Source organism: Ruditapes philippinarum, unplaced genomic scaffold, assembly GCF_026571515.1.
Source record: "Ruditapes philippinarum isolate M1 unplaced genomic scaffold, ASM2657151v2 ctg731_1_1_1_1, whole genome shotgun sequence".
In the NCBI taxonomy this organism is placed as follows: domain Eukaryota; kingdom Metazoa; phylum Mollusca; class Bivalvia; order Venerida; family Veneridae; genus Ruditapes; species Ruditapes philippinarum.
The window spans coordinates 78,211-98,059 of NW_026853897.1; the positions used below are offsets into that span (position 1 = coordinate 78,211).

The window sequence follows — 19,849 nt, forward strand, 5'->3', positions numbered from 1 at the left end:
TCGTCAAATAAAGCATTACAAGGCATCGAATGTTGGAAATGGGTTATCTTCTTTGTGTAATTTATGAGTACAGTTCCATGTTCTTTCACTATTGAAAGAAGAAATTGTAAGACTTGTGTCTTCAAAGTGATGATGTGTAAGTGACGGGCGGACATAAAACACCTTGCTGATTGTCACTTTATGTATCTGATTGAAATTCTTTTTGAAATAATACTTGCCTTAGTGATAACTGGTTTTAATTATTCAAAATGATGATGAAAAAGTGACGGGCGGACATAATTTACAATTGCTGAATGTCACGTTTAACTCTGACTGAATATCTGACATTTGTTGATTGATGTTTCAAAAACTGTTAAAACTTATTTTATATAATTACTCCTGTGAATTAAAAATCCTTGTCATTTTAAAAGTGATGATGAAAAAGTGACGGGCGGACATAAAACCTTTGCTGATTGTCACATAATGTATCTGATTTAATATTTAATATATAAAGTGGTTTTAATTTGTTTTAGGGAGTATTTACTACAGTGATTTAAAAAACAATTTAGTAAAGATTATTATTTAACCTATAAATTACAGAAATAAAAAATACTGTTCTGTGTTAAATGAATTATACAAGGGTTATATTATTTTCTAGTAACAGTTCATTATATACTTATATAAATGAAATATTGAAAAATATTGATATAATGCATTCTTTATGTTGCTATATTAACTAAATTAATCCTGTAAACTTTAAATACTTCAAAGAACTATAAATCCTTATCATTTTAAAAATGATGATGAAAAAGTGACGGGCGGACATAAAAACTTTGATGATTGTCACATTATTTATCTGATTTAATATTTGAAGAGGTATTAATTTGTTTTAGGGAGTTTTTACAAGTAAATCAAAAAACGGTTTAGTTAAGATTGTTACTTATCAATTATTTTCCATTATAGAATTAAAAAAGTATTTTTCTGTGTTAAGTAGATTATACAGGGGCTTTAATTATTATATGATTACTGGGTATATTTCTTGCAACATGTTGAAAACCACTAAAATACCTTTTTAACATGTTGACAACCACTAAATTATCATAAGTAATGTTCTGTTATAAGCATGCCTTTTGGCTGGTACTTAAAAATATTTACCTTAAGCTGCAGTCGGGCATTACAAAATCCTTTAGTATAAGATGTAGCACTAAAGATTTTGTCTTAATTTGTATGATCAGAATCGAAACATCGACCGCTGGTGAATGTTTCTATTTCATCAGTGTTTATTTAAATTTTTGTAGATCAACTGTCAGTGTACTTGCCCCAGTCTACACCTTTCTGTAGCTCTGGTTTCACGTGACTGAGACAGTGTTTTTATGCACAATTTATACCCGTTATCACATGATCTGACTACCACCAGGGACATGAGTTTATTTCATGTGAGGAAGGTATCCAGCTTGCTTTTAGCCCACTTTAGCTTTAAGAAATAAATGGAAAGCACATGAGGTCTTGGCTGAATAGTTGAATGACCTTAACTGTTGTTGCAACTTCAAAACCAAACCAAATACAACAAAAATAATGTTCCGTAACAGGGGTTTTATTATTACCTGGTAACTGGGTATATTTCTGGTAACATGCTGAAAACCACTAAAATATCTTTTTAACATGTTGACAATCACTAAATTATGTTTAGTAATGTTCTCTAATAAGCATGCCTTTTGGCTGGTACTTAAATATATATTATATGATTACTGGGTATATTTCTTGCAACATGTTGAAAACCACTAAAATACCTTTTTACAACCAATTAAATATCTTTAGTAATGTTCTCTACTAAGCATGCCTTTTGGCTGGTACTTAAAAATATTTACCTTAAGCTACAGTTGGGCAAAAAAATATTTACCTTAAGCTGCAGTCGGGCATTATAAAATCCTTTAGTATAAGATGTAGCGGAAAAAAGATTTTGTCTTAATTTGTATGATCAGAATCGAAACATCGACCGCTGGTGAATGTTTCTATTTCATCAGTGTTTATTTAAATTTTCGTATATCAACTGTCAGTGTACTTGCCCCGGTCTACACCTTTCTGTAGCTCTGGTTTCACGTGACTGAGACAGTGTTTTTATGCACAATTTATACCCTTTATCTGCTAAATTTCTTGCATGATCCTCGAGGGACATGAGTTTATTTCACGTGAGGAAGCTATCCAGCTTGCTTTTAGCCCACTTTTGCTTGAAGAAATGCATGGAAAGGTCTCGGCTGAAAAGTTGCCTTATGTATGACCTTAACAGTGTTGTTGCAACTTCAAAACGAAACCAAATACAACAAAAATAAAGTTCTGTACATATGCCATTCTGAGAGTACATTTACAAATGTGACAAAATTTTCTACCCTAGTAGAACCATAAGCTAGGTGGAGGATAGCTTCCTGACATGAAATAACCCAGAATTATAGAACCTGATCTGGCTGGATGTGCAGGCTTCTCCAACTATAGTTAATATTTTCAGTTAAGGTTTCACTTTTGTGAGTGATGAGGACAATTTAATATTTATTAACATGTTTTAACATCATTATGTTTTGTGTTTCTACAGGCTGGTGAGGACGGCCCAGGACAAGAGTTGTCAGATATTGCAGCACAGGCTGCTAGTCTTCAACCCAAAGGTTATACTCTCCAAACTACAGAGGTAATACACCAGTTTTATTTAAATATCATATCTTTAAAGATGAAGTGTAATAAATCAACTTTTAGACTGGTTTTCATCCTTGTTCCTTTTCTCTACAACATTATTTCATTTATGTTCTGTTTGACAAACTTAATCCTGCATAGAATATTTGAATAATCTAAAAAGCCTGTAGAAAATATGCATTAGCCAAGAAGTGTTTAAAACCTTTAAAAGAAAAAAAAGAGGAAGTAAAATACAGCGTAAGAAAAGAGGGTTATGAAAGAATCCAAATTATTTTTTACATGTTTAAGAGCAACCAAATTATGTACACTACAGGGCTCTCTATTGATTCATGTATTGTAGACAAATGACGCAAGAAAAACTGATTTTACTTGTGTGAATTTTGGCCAAAGAGTGTTTGACCCTACTGAGAGCCCTGCACTATTTATATTGTCCAAGTTTTAAAGTCTTGGGTATACCAGGTCAAACTTAAATGTATTGTTAGACTATTAATAACTTTAATTATAGTACACCAGTAGTAAAAATGAGGTCTAGTTTAATCAGTATTGTGGTATTTGTTACCATGGATACAAATAGACCTCGAAGATAAAATGATCTGAATTATTGCTCTGGCTACCTTCTTACATGAGGTACTCAGATCTCATGTCAGATATAACTTTAACTATTTATTCTCATTTTGTGTATTAAACTGTAATTAAATAAACACTTGAAAATTACTCGGTTATCACCTCTCTCTTCAGGTGAAGACATGCGTTCCATTCTTGTTGAAGCATACATTGAGAGAATACCAACATGTTGGTTTAGACTGGCTCGCTACTATGTATGAGAAACGTCTTAACGGAATTCTAGCCGATGAAATGGGACTGGGTAAAACTATTCAGACCATTGCCTTGATAGCCCATCTTGCATGTGAAAAAGGTAAATACATTAGCAGGGATTTACATCACTGTGAGTTTTCATGCAAGTTCAGTAATTAAAAGGGTCCAATCAATAAATTCTTGATATCCAACTACTAATTTCAGCAGTTCAACTCCTTGCTAAACACAAATGCTTACTTATTTTATCTCTCTGGCGTGGGTTCGATCCCTGGGAGATGCTTTGGTAGTTTAGCGCGGAGGAAGGTAGTCTAGTACTGGTGTAACTCTAGGAACAATGGTTAGGAAACTACCCGCCTATATGCCTGAAATACTGTTGGGAAAAGGCGTAGAATGAATCGAACAAACAAACAAAACTTATTTTATGTTATAATGTTTATATTGCTGAGCCAGCATTATATCTTTTATGCATTCACTTGGATGTAAGAACTTGAGAATTGTGCATCAGAGAATACTTATTAGGGGTATATAGATGCAGGATCCTGCATTCAGTAAATCGCTGCATTACTTTAGTAAACTGTAGAAAAGCTAAAATGATTGTAATTGTAACAAAGTGATATAAACAAAGTGATATAAACATTGTGAAAAAATGATTCCCTTTCAACGCACCTGTGTGATGATTTTTATCATAACAGGATTTAAATATGAAGGGATAGATAAAACGTCTTGACTATAAACTCTTGTTGTAAAAATACCTCAAGAATCCTGGGTCACGAAACATTAGCAAACAAAAAACAAACAAAAAAATCCTAAAAACACAGCAGTTTTTCTTGATGGAACTGTATGAAATGTTCTTTGTATATGGATTTTATTAAGGGTATAGAAAGTCTTTCATTTATTTAAAATTGACAGTCTTATTTATTAAACACTGCCATTACCCCCTCTCCCCTCTTAGTACTTGTTATGAAAGCTTAAAAACTTAACATATTTTGTGTTTCAGGAATATGGGGTCCACATCTGATAGTTGTACCCACTAGTGTGATGTTGAATTGGGAGATGGAATTTAAAAAATGGTGCCCTGCATTTAAAATTTTGACATATTATGGCAGTCAAAAGGAACGTAAACAGAAGCGTACAGTAAGTGTATACTGTTATCTAAAATCTACATTATCGTACATCATTATAACAGTGATTCAAGGTAATAAAGCATCCATGGCAGAATGGTTAAAGTTGTTAATTTCAAACGATTTGCCCCTCACTGCTTTGGGTTTTGATCCTAACAGGGACTTTGGATTCTTTCTTGTGAGGAAGCTATCAGTAAATGATTTTAAGATTTTGAATTTACTACCCCGAATTCAAGTTTTGAATTTATTCTACTATATATTAAACTTAATTTTCTTAAAATTTTCACTGGCCTGAATTAATTTTCACTGGCCATGGGCCACCGGGCCAGTACTAAATTCGATGACTGAGCTATCCAGCTATTTTAGCTTCAGTGGAATGTTGGTTGTTTTACTTGGGTGCCTGATGCACGACTCGACCAGTAAAGCTACAAAGTGGGCATATGACCTAAACTGTGTTTGTGCAAAGTAAAACTAACGGAAAGAAAAATAGTGTTGTATGATTTGAAGTAAAATCCAATCTCTGTGATTATATAGGAAAAGTAAGACGGGGTTTCTACATATTTTTGTTGTGTAATGCTGGTATTTCTCCAAAAATATTCATAAGAAATGAACAAATGGGAAATATGCTTATATGTACCATACTTTTTTTTTGCAGGGGTGGACCAAAACCAATGCCTTTCATATTTGTATTACCTCGTATAAACTAGTGATACAGGACCATAATGCTTTCAGACGCAAAAAGTGGAAATATTTGATACTTGATGAGGTATGAGATAGCTTAACATTAAAGCTTAATATTATTTGTTTCCTACTGAATTCCAGTTTAAGATAAAAAAAAAAAAAAAATGTTTATTTTGATTGCTTCAGGGATTCCATTCTTGTCTTCTTTTGTTATTAGTAATGCAATTTATCATTTAATGCTATTTTGTCCTTTAGATGAGCATTTTTGTACCTTTTTGCAGGCTCAAAATATTAAGAACTTCAAATCGCAGCGTTGGCAGTGTTTGTTAAACTTTAACAGTATGAGAAGATTGCTGCTGACTGGTACACCATTACAAAATAGTTTGATGGAATTATGGTCCCTTATGCATTTTCTGATGCCACATGTGTTCCAGTCTCATAAAGACTTTAAAGAATGGTTTGCTAATCCACTGACCGGAATGATTGAAGGGAGCCATGAATACAACGAGAATCTTATCCGACGTTTACACAAGGTGAGCTGAAGTCACATAATGTATTTGAGCCGCGTCGCGACAAAACCAACATAATGGGTTTGCCACCAGCATGGATCCAGACCAGCCTGCGCATCCGCGCAGTCTGATCAGGATCCATGCTGTTCGCTATCAGTTTCTCTACTTGTAAAAGGGTTTGTAAGCGAACAGCATGGATTTTGATCAGACTGCGCGGATGCGCATGCTGGTCGCAAACCCATTATGTTGGTTTTGTCGTGACAAATGATAGTGGAGATGAAAATATTTGTATTATTTCGATGTACATGTATTTCATTTGTGACGGGTGAATTATTGACATAATTAATTGTAATTTATGCTTGAATGTAACTTGTATTCTTTTCAATATAAAAATACTAAGCTGTGTAGCTGACCAGTTTATATAGACAGTGCATTGTCGGCAATTTCGATGTATAGTTAAAAAAGTAAAAGTAAGAAAAAAAATTCTATTGTTTGAACTGTGAGCACTGCTTTATGTTGAGAAATGATAGCCTGGCTGTGTTATGTACCAGTTGAGGTGAGTTTTCTCATAGAGAAACAGTCTGTAACATCCATCTGAGGTGGCTTTTTTACCACACTGGATCAGCTTTCACAGAAACAATTGTTTGATAAATAAATGAAATGGTAAGGTACTGAAATGAAATGGTAAGGTACTGAATTGTGTTGAGAAATGATAGCCTGGCTTTGTTATATACCAGTTTAGGTGAGTTTTCTCAAAGAGAAACAGTCTGAAATATACATCTGAGGCGGCTTTTTGCCACACTGGATCAGCTTTCACAGAAACAAATGTTAAATAAGTAAATGAAATGTGGAGGTACTGAATTGTGTTGAGAAATGATAGCCTGGCTTTGTAATATACCAGTTTAGGTGAGTTTTCTCAAAGAGAAACTGTCTGTTGCATTCATCTGAGGCGGCTTTTTGCCACACTGGATCAGCTTTCACAGTAACAATTCATTGTAAGAATATATGTAGAAATATGGAGATACCGAATGTGTTGAGAAATGATAGCCTGGCTGTGTTATTTACCAGTTTAGGTGAGTTTTCTCAAAGAGAAACCTGTCTGTTGCATTCATCTGAGGTGGCTTTTTACCACACTGGATCAGCTTTCACAGAAACAAATGTTAGAAAAATTATAGAAATGTGGAGGTACTGAATTGTGTTGAGAAATGATAGCCTGGCTTTGTTATATACCAGTTTAGGTGAGTTTTCTCAAAGAGAAACAGTCTGTAACATCCATCTGAGGTGGCTTTTTACCACACTGGATCAGCTTTCACAGAAACAAATGTTAGAAAAAATAAAGAAATATGGAGGTACTGAATTGTGTTGAGAAATGATAGCCTGGCTTTGTAATATACCAGTTTAGGTGAGTTTTCTCAAAGAGAAACAGTCTGTTGCATTCATCTGAGGTGGCTTTTTGCCACACTGGATCAGCTTTCACAGAAACAATTCATTGTAAGAATATATGTAGAAATATGGAGATACTGAATTGTGTTGAGAAATGATAGCCTGGCTTTGTAATATACCAGTTTAGGTGAGTTTTCTCAAAGAGAAACAGTCTGTTTCATTCATCTGAGGTGGCTTTTTGCCACACTGGATCAGCTTTCACAGAAACAATTCATTGTAAGAATATATGTAGAAATATTGAGATACTGAATTGTGTTGAGAAATGATAGCCTGGCTTTGTAATATACCAGTTTAGGTGAGTTTTCTCAAAGAGAAACCTGTCTGTTGCATTCATCTGAGGTGGCTTTTTGCCACACTGGATCAGCTTTCACAGAAACAAATGTTAGAAAAAATGTAGAAATATTGAGATACTGAATTGTGTTGAGAAATGATAGCCTGGCTTTGTTCTATACCAGTTTAGGTGAGTTTTCTCAAAGAGAAACCTGTCTGTTGCATTCATCTGAGGCGGCTTTTTGCCACACTGGATCAGTTTTCACAGAAACAATACAATGCTAGATAAAATAAAAGAAATATGAAGGTACTGAATTGTGTCGAGAAAACAGGATGTGGGGGTATCCTTGTCACATGGGCACATTTCTAGTTTCTTACATTGCTAAGGTTAAATCTTGAACAAAACACAAATGTTTATTCATTATTATTCTGTTTCGTTGTAGGTATTGCGTCCATTCCTTTTAAGACGTTTAAAAGATGATGTAGAAAAACAGATGCCCAAGAAATATGAGCATGTTGTAATGTGTCATCTCTCGAAACGTCAACGGTTCCTATATGATGAATTTATGGCTCAGGGAAAGTAAGTATTTGCTTTACAGAATAATGCTTGCCTTATTAACACTTGTTTCATAGTTTGGTGACCTTTCTGTTGAAAATGTGTCAAGAGTTAAATCGTATACATATACATGCACAGTGCATTAAGTGGAGTGCATGTATTAGTAAGTGGAGTACATGTATTAGTTACCTGCACTCCAGAGCATGCCCTTTGATTGGCTCATTTTTGCTGGGGTATACTTATTGTGAAGGAAGAGAAAGGGAAAGCGATAGAAATATTATATTCAGATGCTGGTTTATTGGTAACTTTTTTAGCTCGACTTTTCTATGAAAAGGGGAGCTATCCTACTCGCCCCGGCGTCGGCGTCGGCGTCACACCTTGGTTAAGTTTTTCGTACCACCCCACTTTATTTCAGAAGTATTACAAGTATGGCTTTGAAACTTACCATACTTGTTCACCATCATAACCTCCATCTACAGACAAGAGTACATAACTCTGTCAAGGTTTTTGACAGAATTATGGCCCTTTTTTGACTTAGAAAGTGTATTGAGCTTGGTTAAGTTTTTTGTACCACCTCACTTTATTTCAAAACCATTGGAGGTATTGCTTTGAAACTGACCATACTTGTTTACCATCACGACCTTCATCAACAGACAAGAGGACATAACTCTGTCAAGGTTTTTGACAGAATTATGCCCCTTTTTGACTTAGAAAATACATTGAATATGGGTAAAATCCACTTATTGCCTTAACCCTTTGAGATATTGCTTTGAAACTTTTAATGCTATTTCACATCATTACCCCCATCTGTACGCAAGAGAAGGTAACTCTGTCAGGGATTTGTTTTAAAAATTAAGGCCTTTTATCGACTTAGAATCTTGGTTAAGTTTTTTGTACCAGTCAACTTTTTGACTGAACTGGTTGAGATATTAAATTGAAAGTTGGAATACTTGTTTACCATCATGGTCCCAAACATGGGCAGGAGAAGGTAATTCTGTTAAGGATTTTATTTGAATTATGGCCCTTTTTGACTTAGAAACTCAGTTAAAATTTTCATTCTTGTCCACTTGTTGACCTAACCATTTGAGATATTACTTTGGAAGTTGGAGTTCTTATGTGCCATCATGAGACCTATCTGTAAGCAAGAGAAGATAACTCTGTGAAAATGTTTCTTGATTTGTACTTAGAAATTCCTAGTTAAAGTCTTGTGTGCCCTTAACTGTCAAAGTTTTGTTTTATAGGCAAGCACTAAAAAAGTCGAGCGCGCTGTCCTTCTGACAGCTCTTGTTTCTGGAGTGCTACGCCCCCTCTTAAAATCAGATAGCCTTTGCCATCAGTACAGAAATTATGATAGGCCACTTGTGCAGTCTAACCAGACTGAAAACTGTTTGCAGAAAGTGACTAATAGATATTGAGAAAGTCGTAAGAAATTCAGCAGGTAAAGGGTCGGCATGAATAATAGTTCTGTAGGAGTTTGATTTAATTTAAAATACATGAGGAATCTATTTATTCTAGCTTGTTTATGTCTTACCCATAATCAAGACATGAATTCCTCGCAGATAAAAGAGCAAACAAAGACACTGGCTACGACCTTATATGTTGCACCCAGTCGCATGATTTGCAACAAGTTTTGTTAACATTAACGTGTTCTGATCATTTTATTGAATAAAAATATTAATGATCTTGTTCCATAATGTAGATAGGGTTGGATTAAGTTTTATACAAGCAACGTTAAAGGCACATTATGCCTCTGAAACAATTAAATTTTTACTTTTGTTCGAAAGGGCATACTATAACTGTACTAAATATATATCTAAATTGTTAACAATCTAATGAATTCATGATTTGTTTAATTTTCAGAACCAAAGAAACATTAGCAACCGGGCATTTTATGAGTGTTATCAACATTCTTATGCAATTACGGAAAGTGTGCAATCATCCAAGTCTGTTTGATCCACGGCCAATAATTTCTCCATTCCAAATGAAGGGGATTGTTTATCACACAGCTTCACTTGTCCATAAAGTTTTAGAATATGACCCTTTAAATGTAAGTATATATCATCAGATTAACCTTTTATCAAATTTCAATGCAAGTAAAGGTTTTGCTTAAGTTGTAAACAATAAAGATCTGTTTTTAGGGATCTGAGTAGATAGTTTAAAGCACACAATGTGCAATACTTGTTTGTCAAAGTACAAACATGTATGAAAAATTTTAATCGGTTTTCACCTTTACAACTGCAGCATGAATAGTGTTCCTTGTATAGCATAGATTTGTAGCAAAGTTTGTTTAATTAAGATATCTGTTGAAGCTTTGTTGTAAAGACGGTGATTTAGCTTATTTGGTTAACTCTTTGCTTTCCTGAACTTAACAGTTCAGGTGTGACCCCTGGAGGGCAGAAACCCATAGTCCATGGTTTTAGAGGCAGATATCTGCTTCCAGGAAATTATTATTACTAGTAGTTCACTTGTGACCCCAGTAGAGCAGGGAACCAACCCAGTGAACCCACAATTTTAGAGGTAGACTGCTAGATAAGATTAAATGCATCTCACTATATTTGTTTTTGTTTGAAGGACATAGATCTACAATTGTACCCAGGTTTAGCAGAGATGGAGAGGGATCTGCCAGCGTTTATAGCTCACAGGGTCAGAAAATTACAGACACCAAGGCGATTGATAGAGGAGATAGATATTCAGCCTGGCCCTCCACCTCGACCACAACCGGGAAAGTTGAAAACTAATACCATAAGATGTGTGTCCCCAGCTGTACAGGTATTTATTGTTTAACTACTTGAATTAACTCTATTTCAAAATTAGCCCAAAAACTAAGCTTAATGAGTACAGAACTCTTTGCTCACATATATTTATTGTGCTTGTTTGAGCATTAGGCAAGAACTTTTACTCTGACACAATGATATGTCTAACATTATTTCTACGGTCTCTGCATGGTCAATTCCTACTCATCAAAACTCCAAACCAGTGTAAATAGCCAATAAACACTGCTGAGACCAATATTATTTCCTAAATAAAATTCAAATAGTATTCAGCATTGGATTTAAATTATATGATCATAGATACAATGTAATATGCCAAGTTATGTTTGATTTGGAAGGATGTCCTATAACTTCATGTTTTGTTCTATTTTAGTCTGGTCGCGCATCTCCAGCATTGAACAGCAGATCTGTGTCCCCAGCCCCTGTGATAAAAAGTGTCAGTGTAAGCACGACTTTGTCTGGCTCCAGTCAGCCCCCTTTACAGGCTACTGTTGCCCCACAGGTCTCTTTACACAGTAAGTAAAATAATGTTATTTATAGTCACAATGTTTATAGTCACAATGTAATATCATTTTCAAGCAATGAAACTCCATTGTGTAATGTAAGAAGCTTGTATTCTTTGTTTAACAAGTAATAACTTTGTTAAGATGGGTGCAGAAGAATTTTGAACCTTTGGGAATATCAAATGTGTCGAAATGCCAATGATTATAATCCAGCATTGTTTACACTTTATCTTGCCTTCAAGAAAACTAGCAGTGTCAAGTACTTCATTGATACCTTTCAAATGCATTTCAAATAGTATCACATTGCTTCTTGTTCATATACAGTTTAGAATGTATTCCATTGTTTGAAACTAAAAGTGTGGCACATGTTCAAATGCTGGCACTTGTATACATTACCTTTGTTTTAAGTCATTAAAGATTTGGCAGTGTTTATAACATGCATATCACCTGTACGATCAGCTCAGACTTCTGTGGTTTCTAAATAGACTTCACTGTCGGCCGTTAAACTTTCTAACCATGACAATCCTTTTATACAAATCACAGAAGTGTGAATTTTACATAGCAGATTGACTTGTGTTTGACTTTAGTTAATATATATATTTTTAAGGCACTACTACAAGTAGCCAGCAAACAGCCACTAGTCAGCCTATAACTGTACAGATACAGCACACAGATCAGGGAACCAGACTGGTGTTACCATCTAATCAACTATCACAACTTCCAGGTAGGTTTAACTTTTCACTCTTGAGATCTAATGATTCTTCTACAAGTTGGATTTTCAGGGTTTAAAAAAAAGTTTCTTTATACATGCAGTTATAGGTGACCTAAATATGGGAATTTGCAATTTTATATTTAACCTCCTAAATGCCATTATGGTGTATTTGAACTCTTGTTTATTTAATGAAAATCATTTAATGGAAACTTAGGCCATCCTTAAAAAAATGTTTGTTTGCAGTAACGCGACCGACTCACAAAATTTGCCCCTATTCAAATTTTTTTTCATGGTCTGGATAAAAAAAATGTTTTTTTGAATCAGAAAATTATGCCTTGTGCTTTGTTTTCGTTCTTTTAAAGGTTAATAGAAGAAATAAAATGTAGTTCTTATTAAATAAGAATTCAGTTATCAATTTATTAATTGTTACCAGATTATCAAAGTATATTTTGTCCAGCATTTTGAAATTCCATGTTTATTTGAAAGTACAGTTCAATAAAAAAAAAAAAAAAAAAAATCGACCTACCTACCCACCTTGAAAATTCTGGGTCGAGTTACTGCAAACAAACATTTTTTTAAGGATGGCCTTAGTATTTTAAAATTCTGAGTTATTTTCGATTAAATATTTTTATTGACTCAAAATAATTTTTTGCTCAGTCTGTCCACTTGCTGAAATTTTCGCAAAATCCTGCAATTAGTTCAACACTTGTTAATGGTCAAGTGAGTTATATTAAAAAGACTTGAAACAGTATTGTATTCTGGTTGTCCTGTACTTGTTTAATGATGAAATTTCGACGGGCGGACATAAAAAATAATGTTGAACGTCAATTCTGAAACAAAATACAAACGCAACCAAAACTGCTATTTGTCCGAAGCAGATACTTTGTAATTTGCTGTATGCTGATTATAATAATATTGTGTTTTCTAGGTTTCCTACAAATAGTTCAGACTTCGTCTGGTCCTCAAACAGTGGCTACATCAAGTGTTGTGTCAACATCTTCTGTTGGTAAGTATTGGCTATTATGTAGTTGTTAGAATGCATAAAGAAAGAAAAAAAGACACACATTTTATTATGAGACAAGTTTCCAGAAAATAGTAAATTTAAAGAAGACTTTTATCATTTAATATCTTAACCTGCTGAATTCTTAAATGAACTTGTCTAGCTTCCAGTTTGTCTAGTTTCCATCATCAATATTAGGGATATCAAGATAAGAAGTAAGTCTGCTCAGGGTGAGCTCGCAGCTCGGTAAAATCTGTGAAGAAGTAAGTCTGCTCAGGGTGAGCTCGCAGCTCGGTAAAATCTGTGAAGAAGTAAGTCTGCTCAGGGTGAGCTCGCAGCTCGGTAAAATCTGTGCAGGCTAATTTCTCTTGTATTGGAGGCAAAGGCTAATTACGTTCAGCTCCAGCATGGGTTAAAAGTTGATTTTTACAGCCTTGTGAACTGTATGTTGATCAATAGAATTGTGGAATGATATTTCTGTGTTTTGGTCTGCTACAATGGTTTTGTATCTTGCTATTTCACAGTGAATGGTTCCCCTGTAGTTACCATGGCAAATTCTACTAGCCTGAAGACACTAGTCTCTAGCTCAGTGTCACAGCTGAAGATGTCACCAGGTATACAATCTGGCACTATTTCATCTCCTGTAACTTTACCTATTGGAAGCACTGGTCAGATTCAGAAACCTGTGATGCGAGTGTCGCCAATCACAGGTCAGCAAAATAGAACAAATGGAGATGGACTAGTATTTTCAGCAGGTAATGTTATATTTTCATGTACAATTTATCAATTAACAAAGGCTGCATAATAAGTTGTCCCTATTGCCTATGTTGCCCCACAGCCTGTATGGACAAGAGGAAAATTTCAAGAATTTACTACATAAATATCGTTCAGACAAGTTGAGAAATGCTTCTGATAAAAACAGACTAAGTGAGTCAAAAGTAGATTTGGCTTTCCTGATGTTTTGCACCGTCATTTTACATTTTTAGAAGTAATATGTATGACTTCTGCTTATTTCAAATCTTCATGAGGTTAACTGTACAGGGTATGAATACAGAAATCAGTTGTCGGCTTCTCACAATTCAGCACATGTTGCCAGTCTGTGTCAGCTTATGTTAACAAGCTAAAAACACAAGCTGTGAGCATCAGATTGACTTTTCGCGTTATTGTGAATGAATATGCTGTACTGGGTGATGAAACAACAAGTTTCCTAGAACTGTTTTAATCATGTTTTGTATATGTGATGCATAGAATTTGTATCGAGACATAGAGTCACTTGATCAATAACTTGTTGTTTTAGTGCTGATGTTCTCGTAAAGTAAACGTCAGTATTATGCACCAGTCAGATTTTTCTAATCTGGTTGGTCACCTTAACCTGAGATACTAGAATAATGACAAAAAATTAATAGGAATTATCAGTGAAATACAATGCAAGATGTTGCTGACATGAAGAAAATGAATCGAAGCATAGAGTCACTGGATCAATAAATTGTTGTTTTAGTGCTGATGTTCTCGTAAAGTAAACGTCAGTATTATGCACCAGTCAGATTTTTCTAATCTGGTTGGTCACCTTAACCTGAGATAATTGAAAACTTTATTCTTTGATTTGCACAAGTACATGATAGTATTAAGTTGTATTTCAGTGTAAAGGGTTTATGATATAAAATTTCAAACTGAAGGAAAGACTATTTCAATCTCCCTGCTTCTGCAAAATTCAGTCCTACCTGTTTGTGTCGGAAATCCAACTGAAGATTAAATGTAACAGTTGTTTAATGATAATCTAATGTAAAACTACCTGGAGATGCATTGAATGTATTCACTATACTTTAACTAATAATAAAATAGATTTAATCAAAAGCCCAAGTAATTTGATAGTTGAAACAGCATCAGTTTAAATGTTTTTCGTTTGTTATAAAATTTGTGACATAAAATTAATAATAAAATTTGTGACATAAAATTTGAACTATCTCTTCAATTGTGGTTTTAGCTTCAACTACTGTCTCCACCTCGTTTGTGATGTCTAAATCAAAACCTGTATCATCCGTCTACTCCCCACAAATGCTGAAACATCTTGAAGAACAAAAGAAAAGGCAGTGCAAAAAGAGATTTTTCTTGGTAAGGTGGTCTTATAAATTCTTAACACAAATTTTAAAATTTCAAATTAATGATGTATGACCATATTTAAATCAGCTAATTCTACTTTTACAACAGGCTATGAAATAGTTTTACGCCAAAGTTTTTTTTTAGTGTTTATGTTCTTATTAATGTACACATTAATGTATATGAAGTTTACAAGTCGAATCAGAGAAAAATAAAATTTGATTATTTTTCATCTCTGATCATTAGGTTTTGAGGAATCGCATATTTCTCCTCGGATATTATTTATCGTCTAGCCCCTATTTAACAGACAAACATCTTAACAGAAAGGAAAAATTATAATGATTGTGTTTTGTCATTTCAGGAGCCCTTGTTTAATAAAAAAACGTGCAAACAGAAAGAAAAACTGTACAATATAGCGAGGATAAATAAGTTACATTGTGAACGTAAACCAGTGTACGGTCAGGATTTATGTGATGCTGTAAACATTTTTAAAGACCCATTCAGTGGTAGATGTTATAGAAGTCGTGATGTATCAAAATGGAATGGGCCAGGTCATATACATTGTCAGTGTTCAAAGTTGTGCACAAATTATTCTCATCCTAAATATTTATGGAACCAGACCACAGTGCTTTCAGATATTATACATACCCCGGAACAGTATTTAGAAGAGTTACAGGACATACTAGAAAGGTAATTCACCAGTGATTTTTTTTACCTTTATTTTACAGCCGAATAAAGGCTGTTTCCCCTAGGACATATTAGAAAGGTAATTCACAAAGTCATCTAGACAAGTCATCGTAAAATTTGACAATATTAAGGTCCACCCTTACTCGAGATCGATCCAGATTATTTAAAATTTGATTATTTTGTTGTGCCCCCACTTTTAGGGGGGCATTTAGATTTACCCTTGTTTTATTAAGAGAATAATTCAGATTATTATTTATGTATGCGGGATTCTCAATGTTAAAAATGTCAAGAGGTTCGATGATTTGCTTAGATGAAACATCGAGACATAGAGTCACTGGATCAATTACTTGTTGTTTTAGTGCTGATGTTCTCGTAAAGTTAACGTCAGTATTATGCACCAGTCAGATTTTTATAATCTGGTTGGTCACCTTAACCTGAGATAACTGAATTTTTAAAAACTATTTGAAGATACAGGGTAACCGTTAACGGAAATAAATCACGTCAGTTCTTCAGTATTTTGCAGCAAAAAAAACAAAACTTGTTACTAAAATCTAGACATAGAGTCACTTTTTCAATACATTGTTGTTTTAGTGCTGATGTTTTCGTAAAGTAAACGTCAGTATTATGCACCAGTCAGATTTTTGTGTCGCCTCTACGGAGTAGTGGCGACATATAGGGATCACTTCTCCGTCGTCTGTCTGTCCGTCCGTCACAAAACTTGTCCGGACTACTGCTCATAAACTACTGGTGCAATTTCATCCAAACTTTACAGGAATGATCAGTACCAAGTCTAGTTGTGCATATTGTCAGCATTTTCCGGTTCAGTGATTTTTGTCAGAGTTATGGCCCTTTAATAATTTTTAATTTTAAAGTTTGTCCGGACTACTTCTCTTGTATCACTAATGCAATTTCAATGAAACTTTACAGGATTGATCTGTAGCTCAAGTCCTTGCGCATATTGCACGGGTTTTCCGGTTGAATGATTTTTGGCCGAGTTATGGCCCTTTGACAAAAAGGTGTTTTTTTCTGTCGTTGCCAGATACACAAAAGCTTGTCCGGACTACTCCTCATAAACTACTGGTGCAATTTAATCCAAAATTTACAGGAATGATCAGTACCAAGTCTAGTTGTGCACTGTCCATCTGCCTGTCACAAAATTTGTCCCAACATGAAATTGGCGATCATGAGGCGACACATGTGATTACTGATCGCTCTTGTTATAATTTGGTTGGTCACCTTAACCTGAGATAACTGAATTTTGAAAGAAAAATCTTGTGAAGATTTGTAAAGAAATCAATAACACTGGTATTTTCTTAATCACAATGTATTGGGCAGTCATTAATAAAATGTAATGGAGATAGTGAGAATGAATTGAAGCATAGAGTCACTTTATCAATACGTTGTTGTTTTAGTGCTGATGTTCTCATAAAGTAAATGTTCAGTATTATGCACCAGTCAGATTTTTCTAATCTGGTTGGTCACCTTAACCTGAGATACTAGAATAATGATGAAAAATTACATGAAGATTTATAATAGGAATTATCAGTTAAATGCAATGCAAGATGTTGCTGACATGAAGAAAATGAATCGAAGCATAGAGTCACTTTTTCAATACATTGTTGTTTTAGTGCTGATGTACTCGTAAAGTTAACGTCAGTATTATGCACCAGTCAGATTTTTCTAATTTGGTTGGTCACCTTAACCTGAGATATCAGTTTTAGAAAGCAATATCAAAGGAATGTTTCTATATTTATTTATTAAAACAAATTTTATATATATTTTAAGACAATAAATCAAATTCAATGTCATTTGATTACTCGTATCATGGTTCAGATTTTGTAAATGAAATCAAGTAATGTCTCCTTTTAACCAAAGAGACAGATTTTGTTGTCGAAATAGTGAATTTTAGAACTGAAACCAAATTAGGGAAACTAAGTTTAAGGGGCTTTGAACCTACATAACGGAATATTGAAAGAAAAAACAAAAAATCAATTCAGTTGTATAAAAAAAATTATAAGTTTTTAAAGCCACATTTGAACTTTATGAAATAGTAATGCTGTATTCAATTTGTCGAGGCAAAGAGTCACTGGATCAATATTTTGTTGTTTTAGTGCTGATGTACTCGTAAAGTAAACGTCAGTATTATGCACCAGTCAGATTTTTATGATTTGGTTGGTCACCTTAACCTGAGATAAATATTTTTGATATTGTTAATTTTTATGATTTAAGTGTTATAAGTTTTTAACAGAATGGAGGTTTCATGAATAAACGATATATATTTGTTTCAGGTTTGTATTTGTGACCCCACCAGTGCAATCTGAGAGGATCCGTATGCACGTGTCTCATCCCCCACCATCATATCTCCGAGAAACCTCGTACAGGGAGTCATTGCTGAGGATGGAACTCTCACCAAAGACTTCAAACTACCATAAGATCATGACAAAAATGACAGTTCAGTTTCCAGAGTTACGGCTTATTCAGTATGACTGTGGTATGTGTAATTTTTCTGTCGATTGAGAAAAGGACTTTTTGTTATGTGTATTTGAGAAAAGGATTTCTTGATTTGTGTATACTGTATTGTTTTATGAAAGTGACAAGTTAGTTGGGCTTTTTTCATTGCTATTTAGGCCCTCTCGTTGTCCTGGGTTTTAATCTGAACCTTGTGATTCCATATTGTGGCCAAGATCAAATTAAGCAAGTATATGAACTTTATAAACTTTCCGTGAGATTGTTTGGTCATCATATATTTGTTACATGTTTCTGGTTTATACTCGGCTGCTTATGCCTGAAATAATGCACCTAAGTTCTTTTAATGTATTCTTTGAATAAACTGGCAAGTTGATATAAGGCCTTAGCAGTGTAAGGTGTAAATGCAATCCCAGCAGAAGAAGCGAGGACAAAACATTTCTGATGATATTGCCAATATTCTACTTATTTGGAAACCAGCTAAACAGTAGTACAAAGACAAAAGTGAAAAAATATCTTTGGGAAACCTGTATAATGTATATAAATTAATATACACTGCACAAGTATATAATTAGCTTGCGGAAACTCGACCCAATTACTATTCTATTGCTTTTTTGTGACTGGCCATCTCGTTGTTCAGGGTTTTCTTTAAACCTTAGAATTCCATTAAATGGCCATAAATTAATTTAGCCACTGTAAGTTCATTGCTGTCTATTTGGCAGTTTGCTTTATAATGGTTACATTGGTATTCAAAGTGGAAAAAAGAAATATTAATTTAACATTTTGTATGACTTTCTTATTAAAGATTAGCTTTAAGAAATCATAAGATTATGCATGTAAGTGTACAAATGAGACAAATATAATGTTGTGTACATATAAGATGATTGTCAACATTTGCTGAAGGATATAAAAACAATTATTCATGTAAGACTTCCAGATATATGCATCTCCTTAAGTTTATGATATAATATTTAAATGTTATGAATACTAGATTACCAATTTAATGTATGACTTGTAGGTAAGCTGCAGACATTGGACATTCTGTTACATCGTTTAAAATCGGAGGATCATAGAGTATTGATATTTACCCAGATGACGAGGATGTTGGATATTCTTGAAGCTTTCCTCAACTACCATGGCCATAGATACCTGCGTCTTGATGGTACCACGAAGATTGAACAGAGACAGGTCTGTTTTCATTGTTTATAGATAGTTTCAGATTGCCATCTTGGAAGTATCAATTTATTGACTTAATAGGTAATAAAGTAACTCTCCAGGAACGATGGTTAGGAAACTATCCGCCTATATGACTGAAATACTGTTGACAAAAGGCGTAAAATGAAACAAACAAACAAACAAAAGTAAAACTTTAAGCAGCAATCTTTCCAATTGTTTGAACTCCTTGGTGACTGATCCCATACAATTACTTTCAAATTCTTTTTCGTGAAAGAATTTCATTTCGGGACTTACCTGAGATACTGTTGTGCATGTGCAGTGCTCTTTTCTGGTTGCGTTTTACTTATTTGTGAGAGTTGGTCAAAACCCTTTTAAGTAAA

The 19,849-nt window shown here is 34.1% G+C and overlaps 1 protein-coding gene across 1 annotated transcript in view; it reads left to right on the forward strand.

Moving 5' to 3' along the window:
• Positions 1–19,849, forward strand: part of LOC132738271 (uncharacterized) — a 65,981-nt gene that overhangs the window by 17,320 nt on the left and 28,812 nt on the right. Inside the window, exons 10-25 of the mRNA XM_060725738.1 lie at positions 2,567–2,659; positions 3,400–3,577; positions 4,475–4,611; positions 5,254–5,364; positions 5,561–5,812; positions 7,945–8,081; positions 9,918–10,104; positions 10,629–10,826; positions 11,202–11,343; positions 11,939–12,055; positions 12,972–13,049; positions 13,568–13,798; positions 15,028–15,155; positions 15,502–15,830; positions 18,116–18,318; positions 19,312–19,481. Coding sequence (XP_060581721.1) covers positions 2,567–2,659; positions 3,400–3,577; positions 4,475–4,611; positions 5,254–5,364; positions 5,561–5,812; positions 7,945–8,081; positions 9,918–10,104; positions 10,629–10,826; positions 11,202–11,343; positions 11,939–12,055; positions 12,972–13,049; positions 13,568–13,798; positions 15,028–15,155; positions 15,502–15,830; positions 18,116–18,318; positions 19,312–19,481 — 2,691 coding nt within the window. The remainder of the gene's footprint in view (positions 1–2,566; positions 2,660–3,399; positions 3,578–4,474; positions 4,612–5,253; positions 5,365–5,560; positions 5,813–7,944; positions 8,082–9,917; positions 10,105–10,628; positions 10,827–11,201; positions 11,344–11,938; positions 12,056–12,971; positions 13,050–13,567; positions 13,799–15,027; positions 15,156–15,501; positions 15,831–18,115; positions 18,319–19,311; positions 19,482–19,849) is intronic.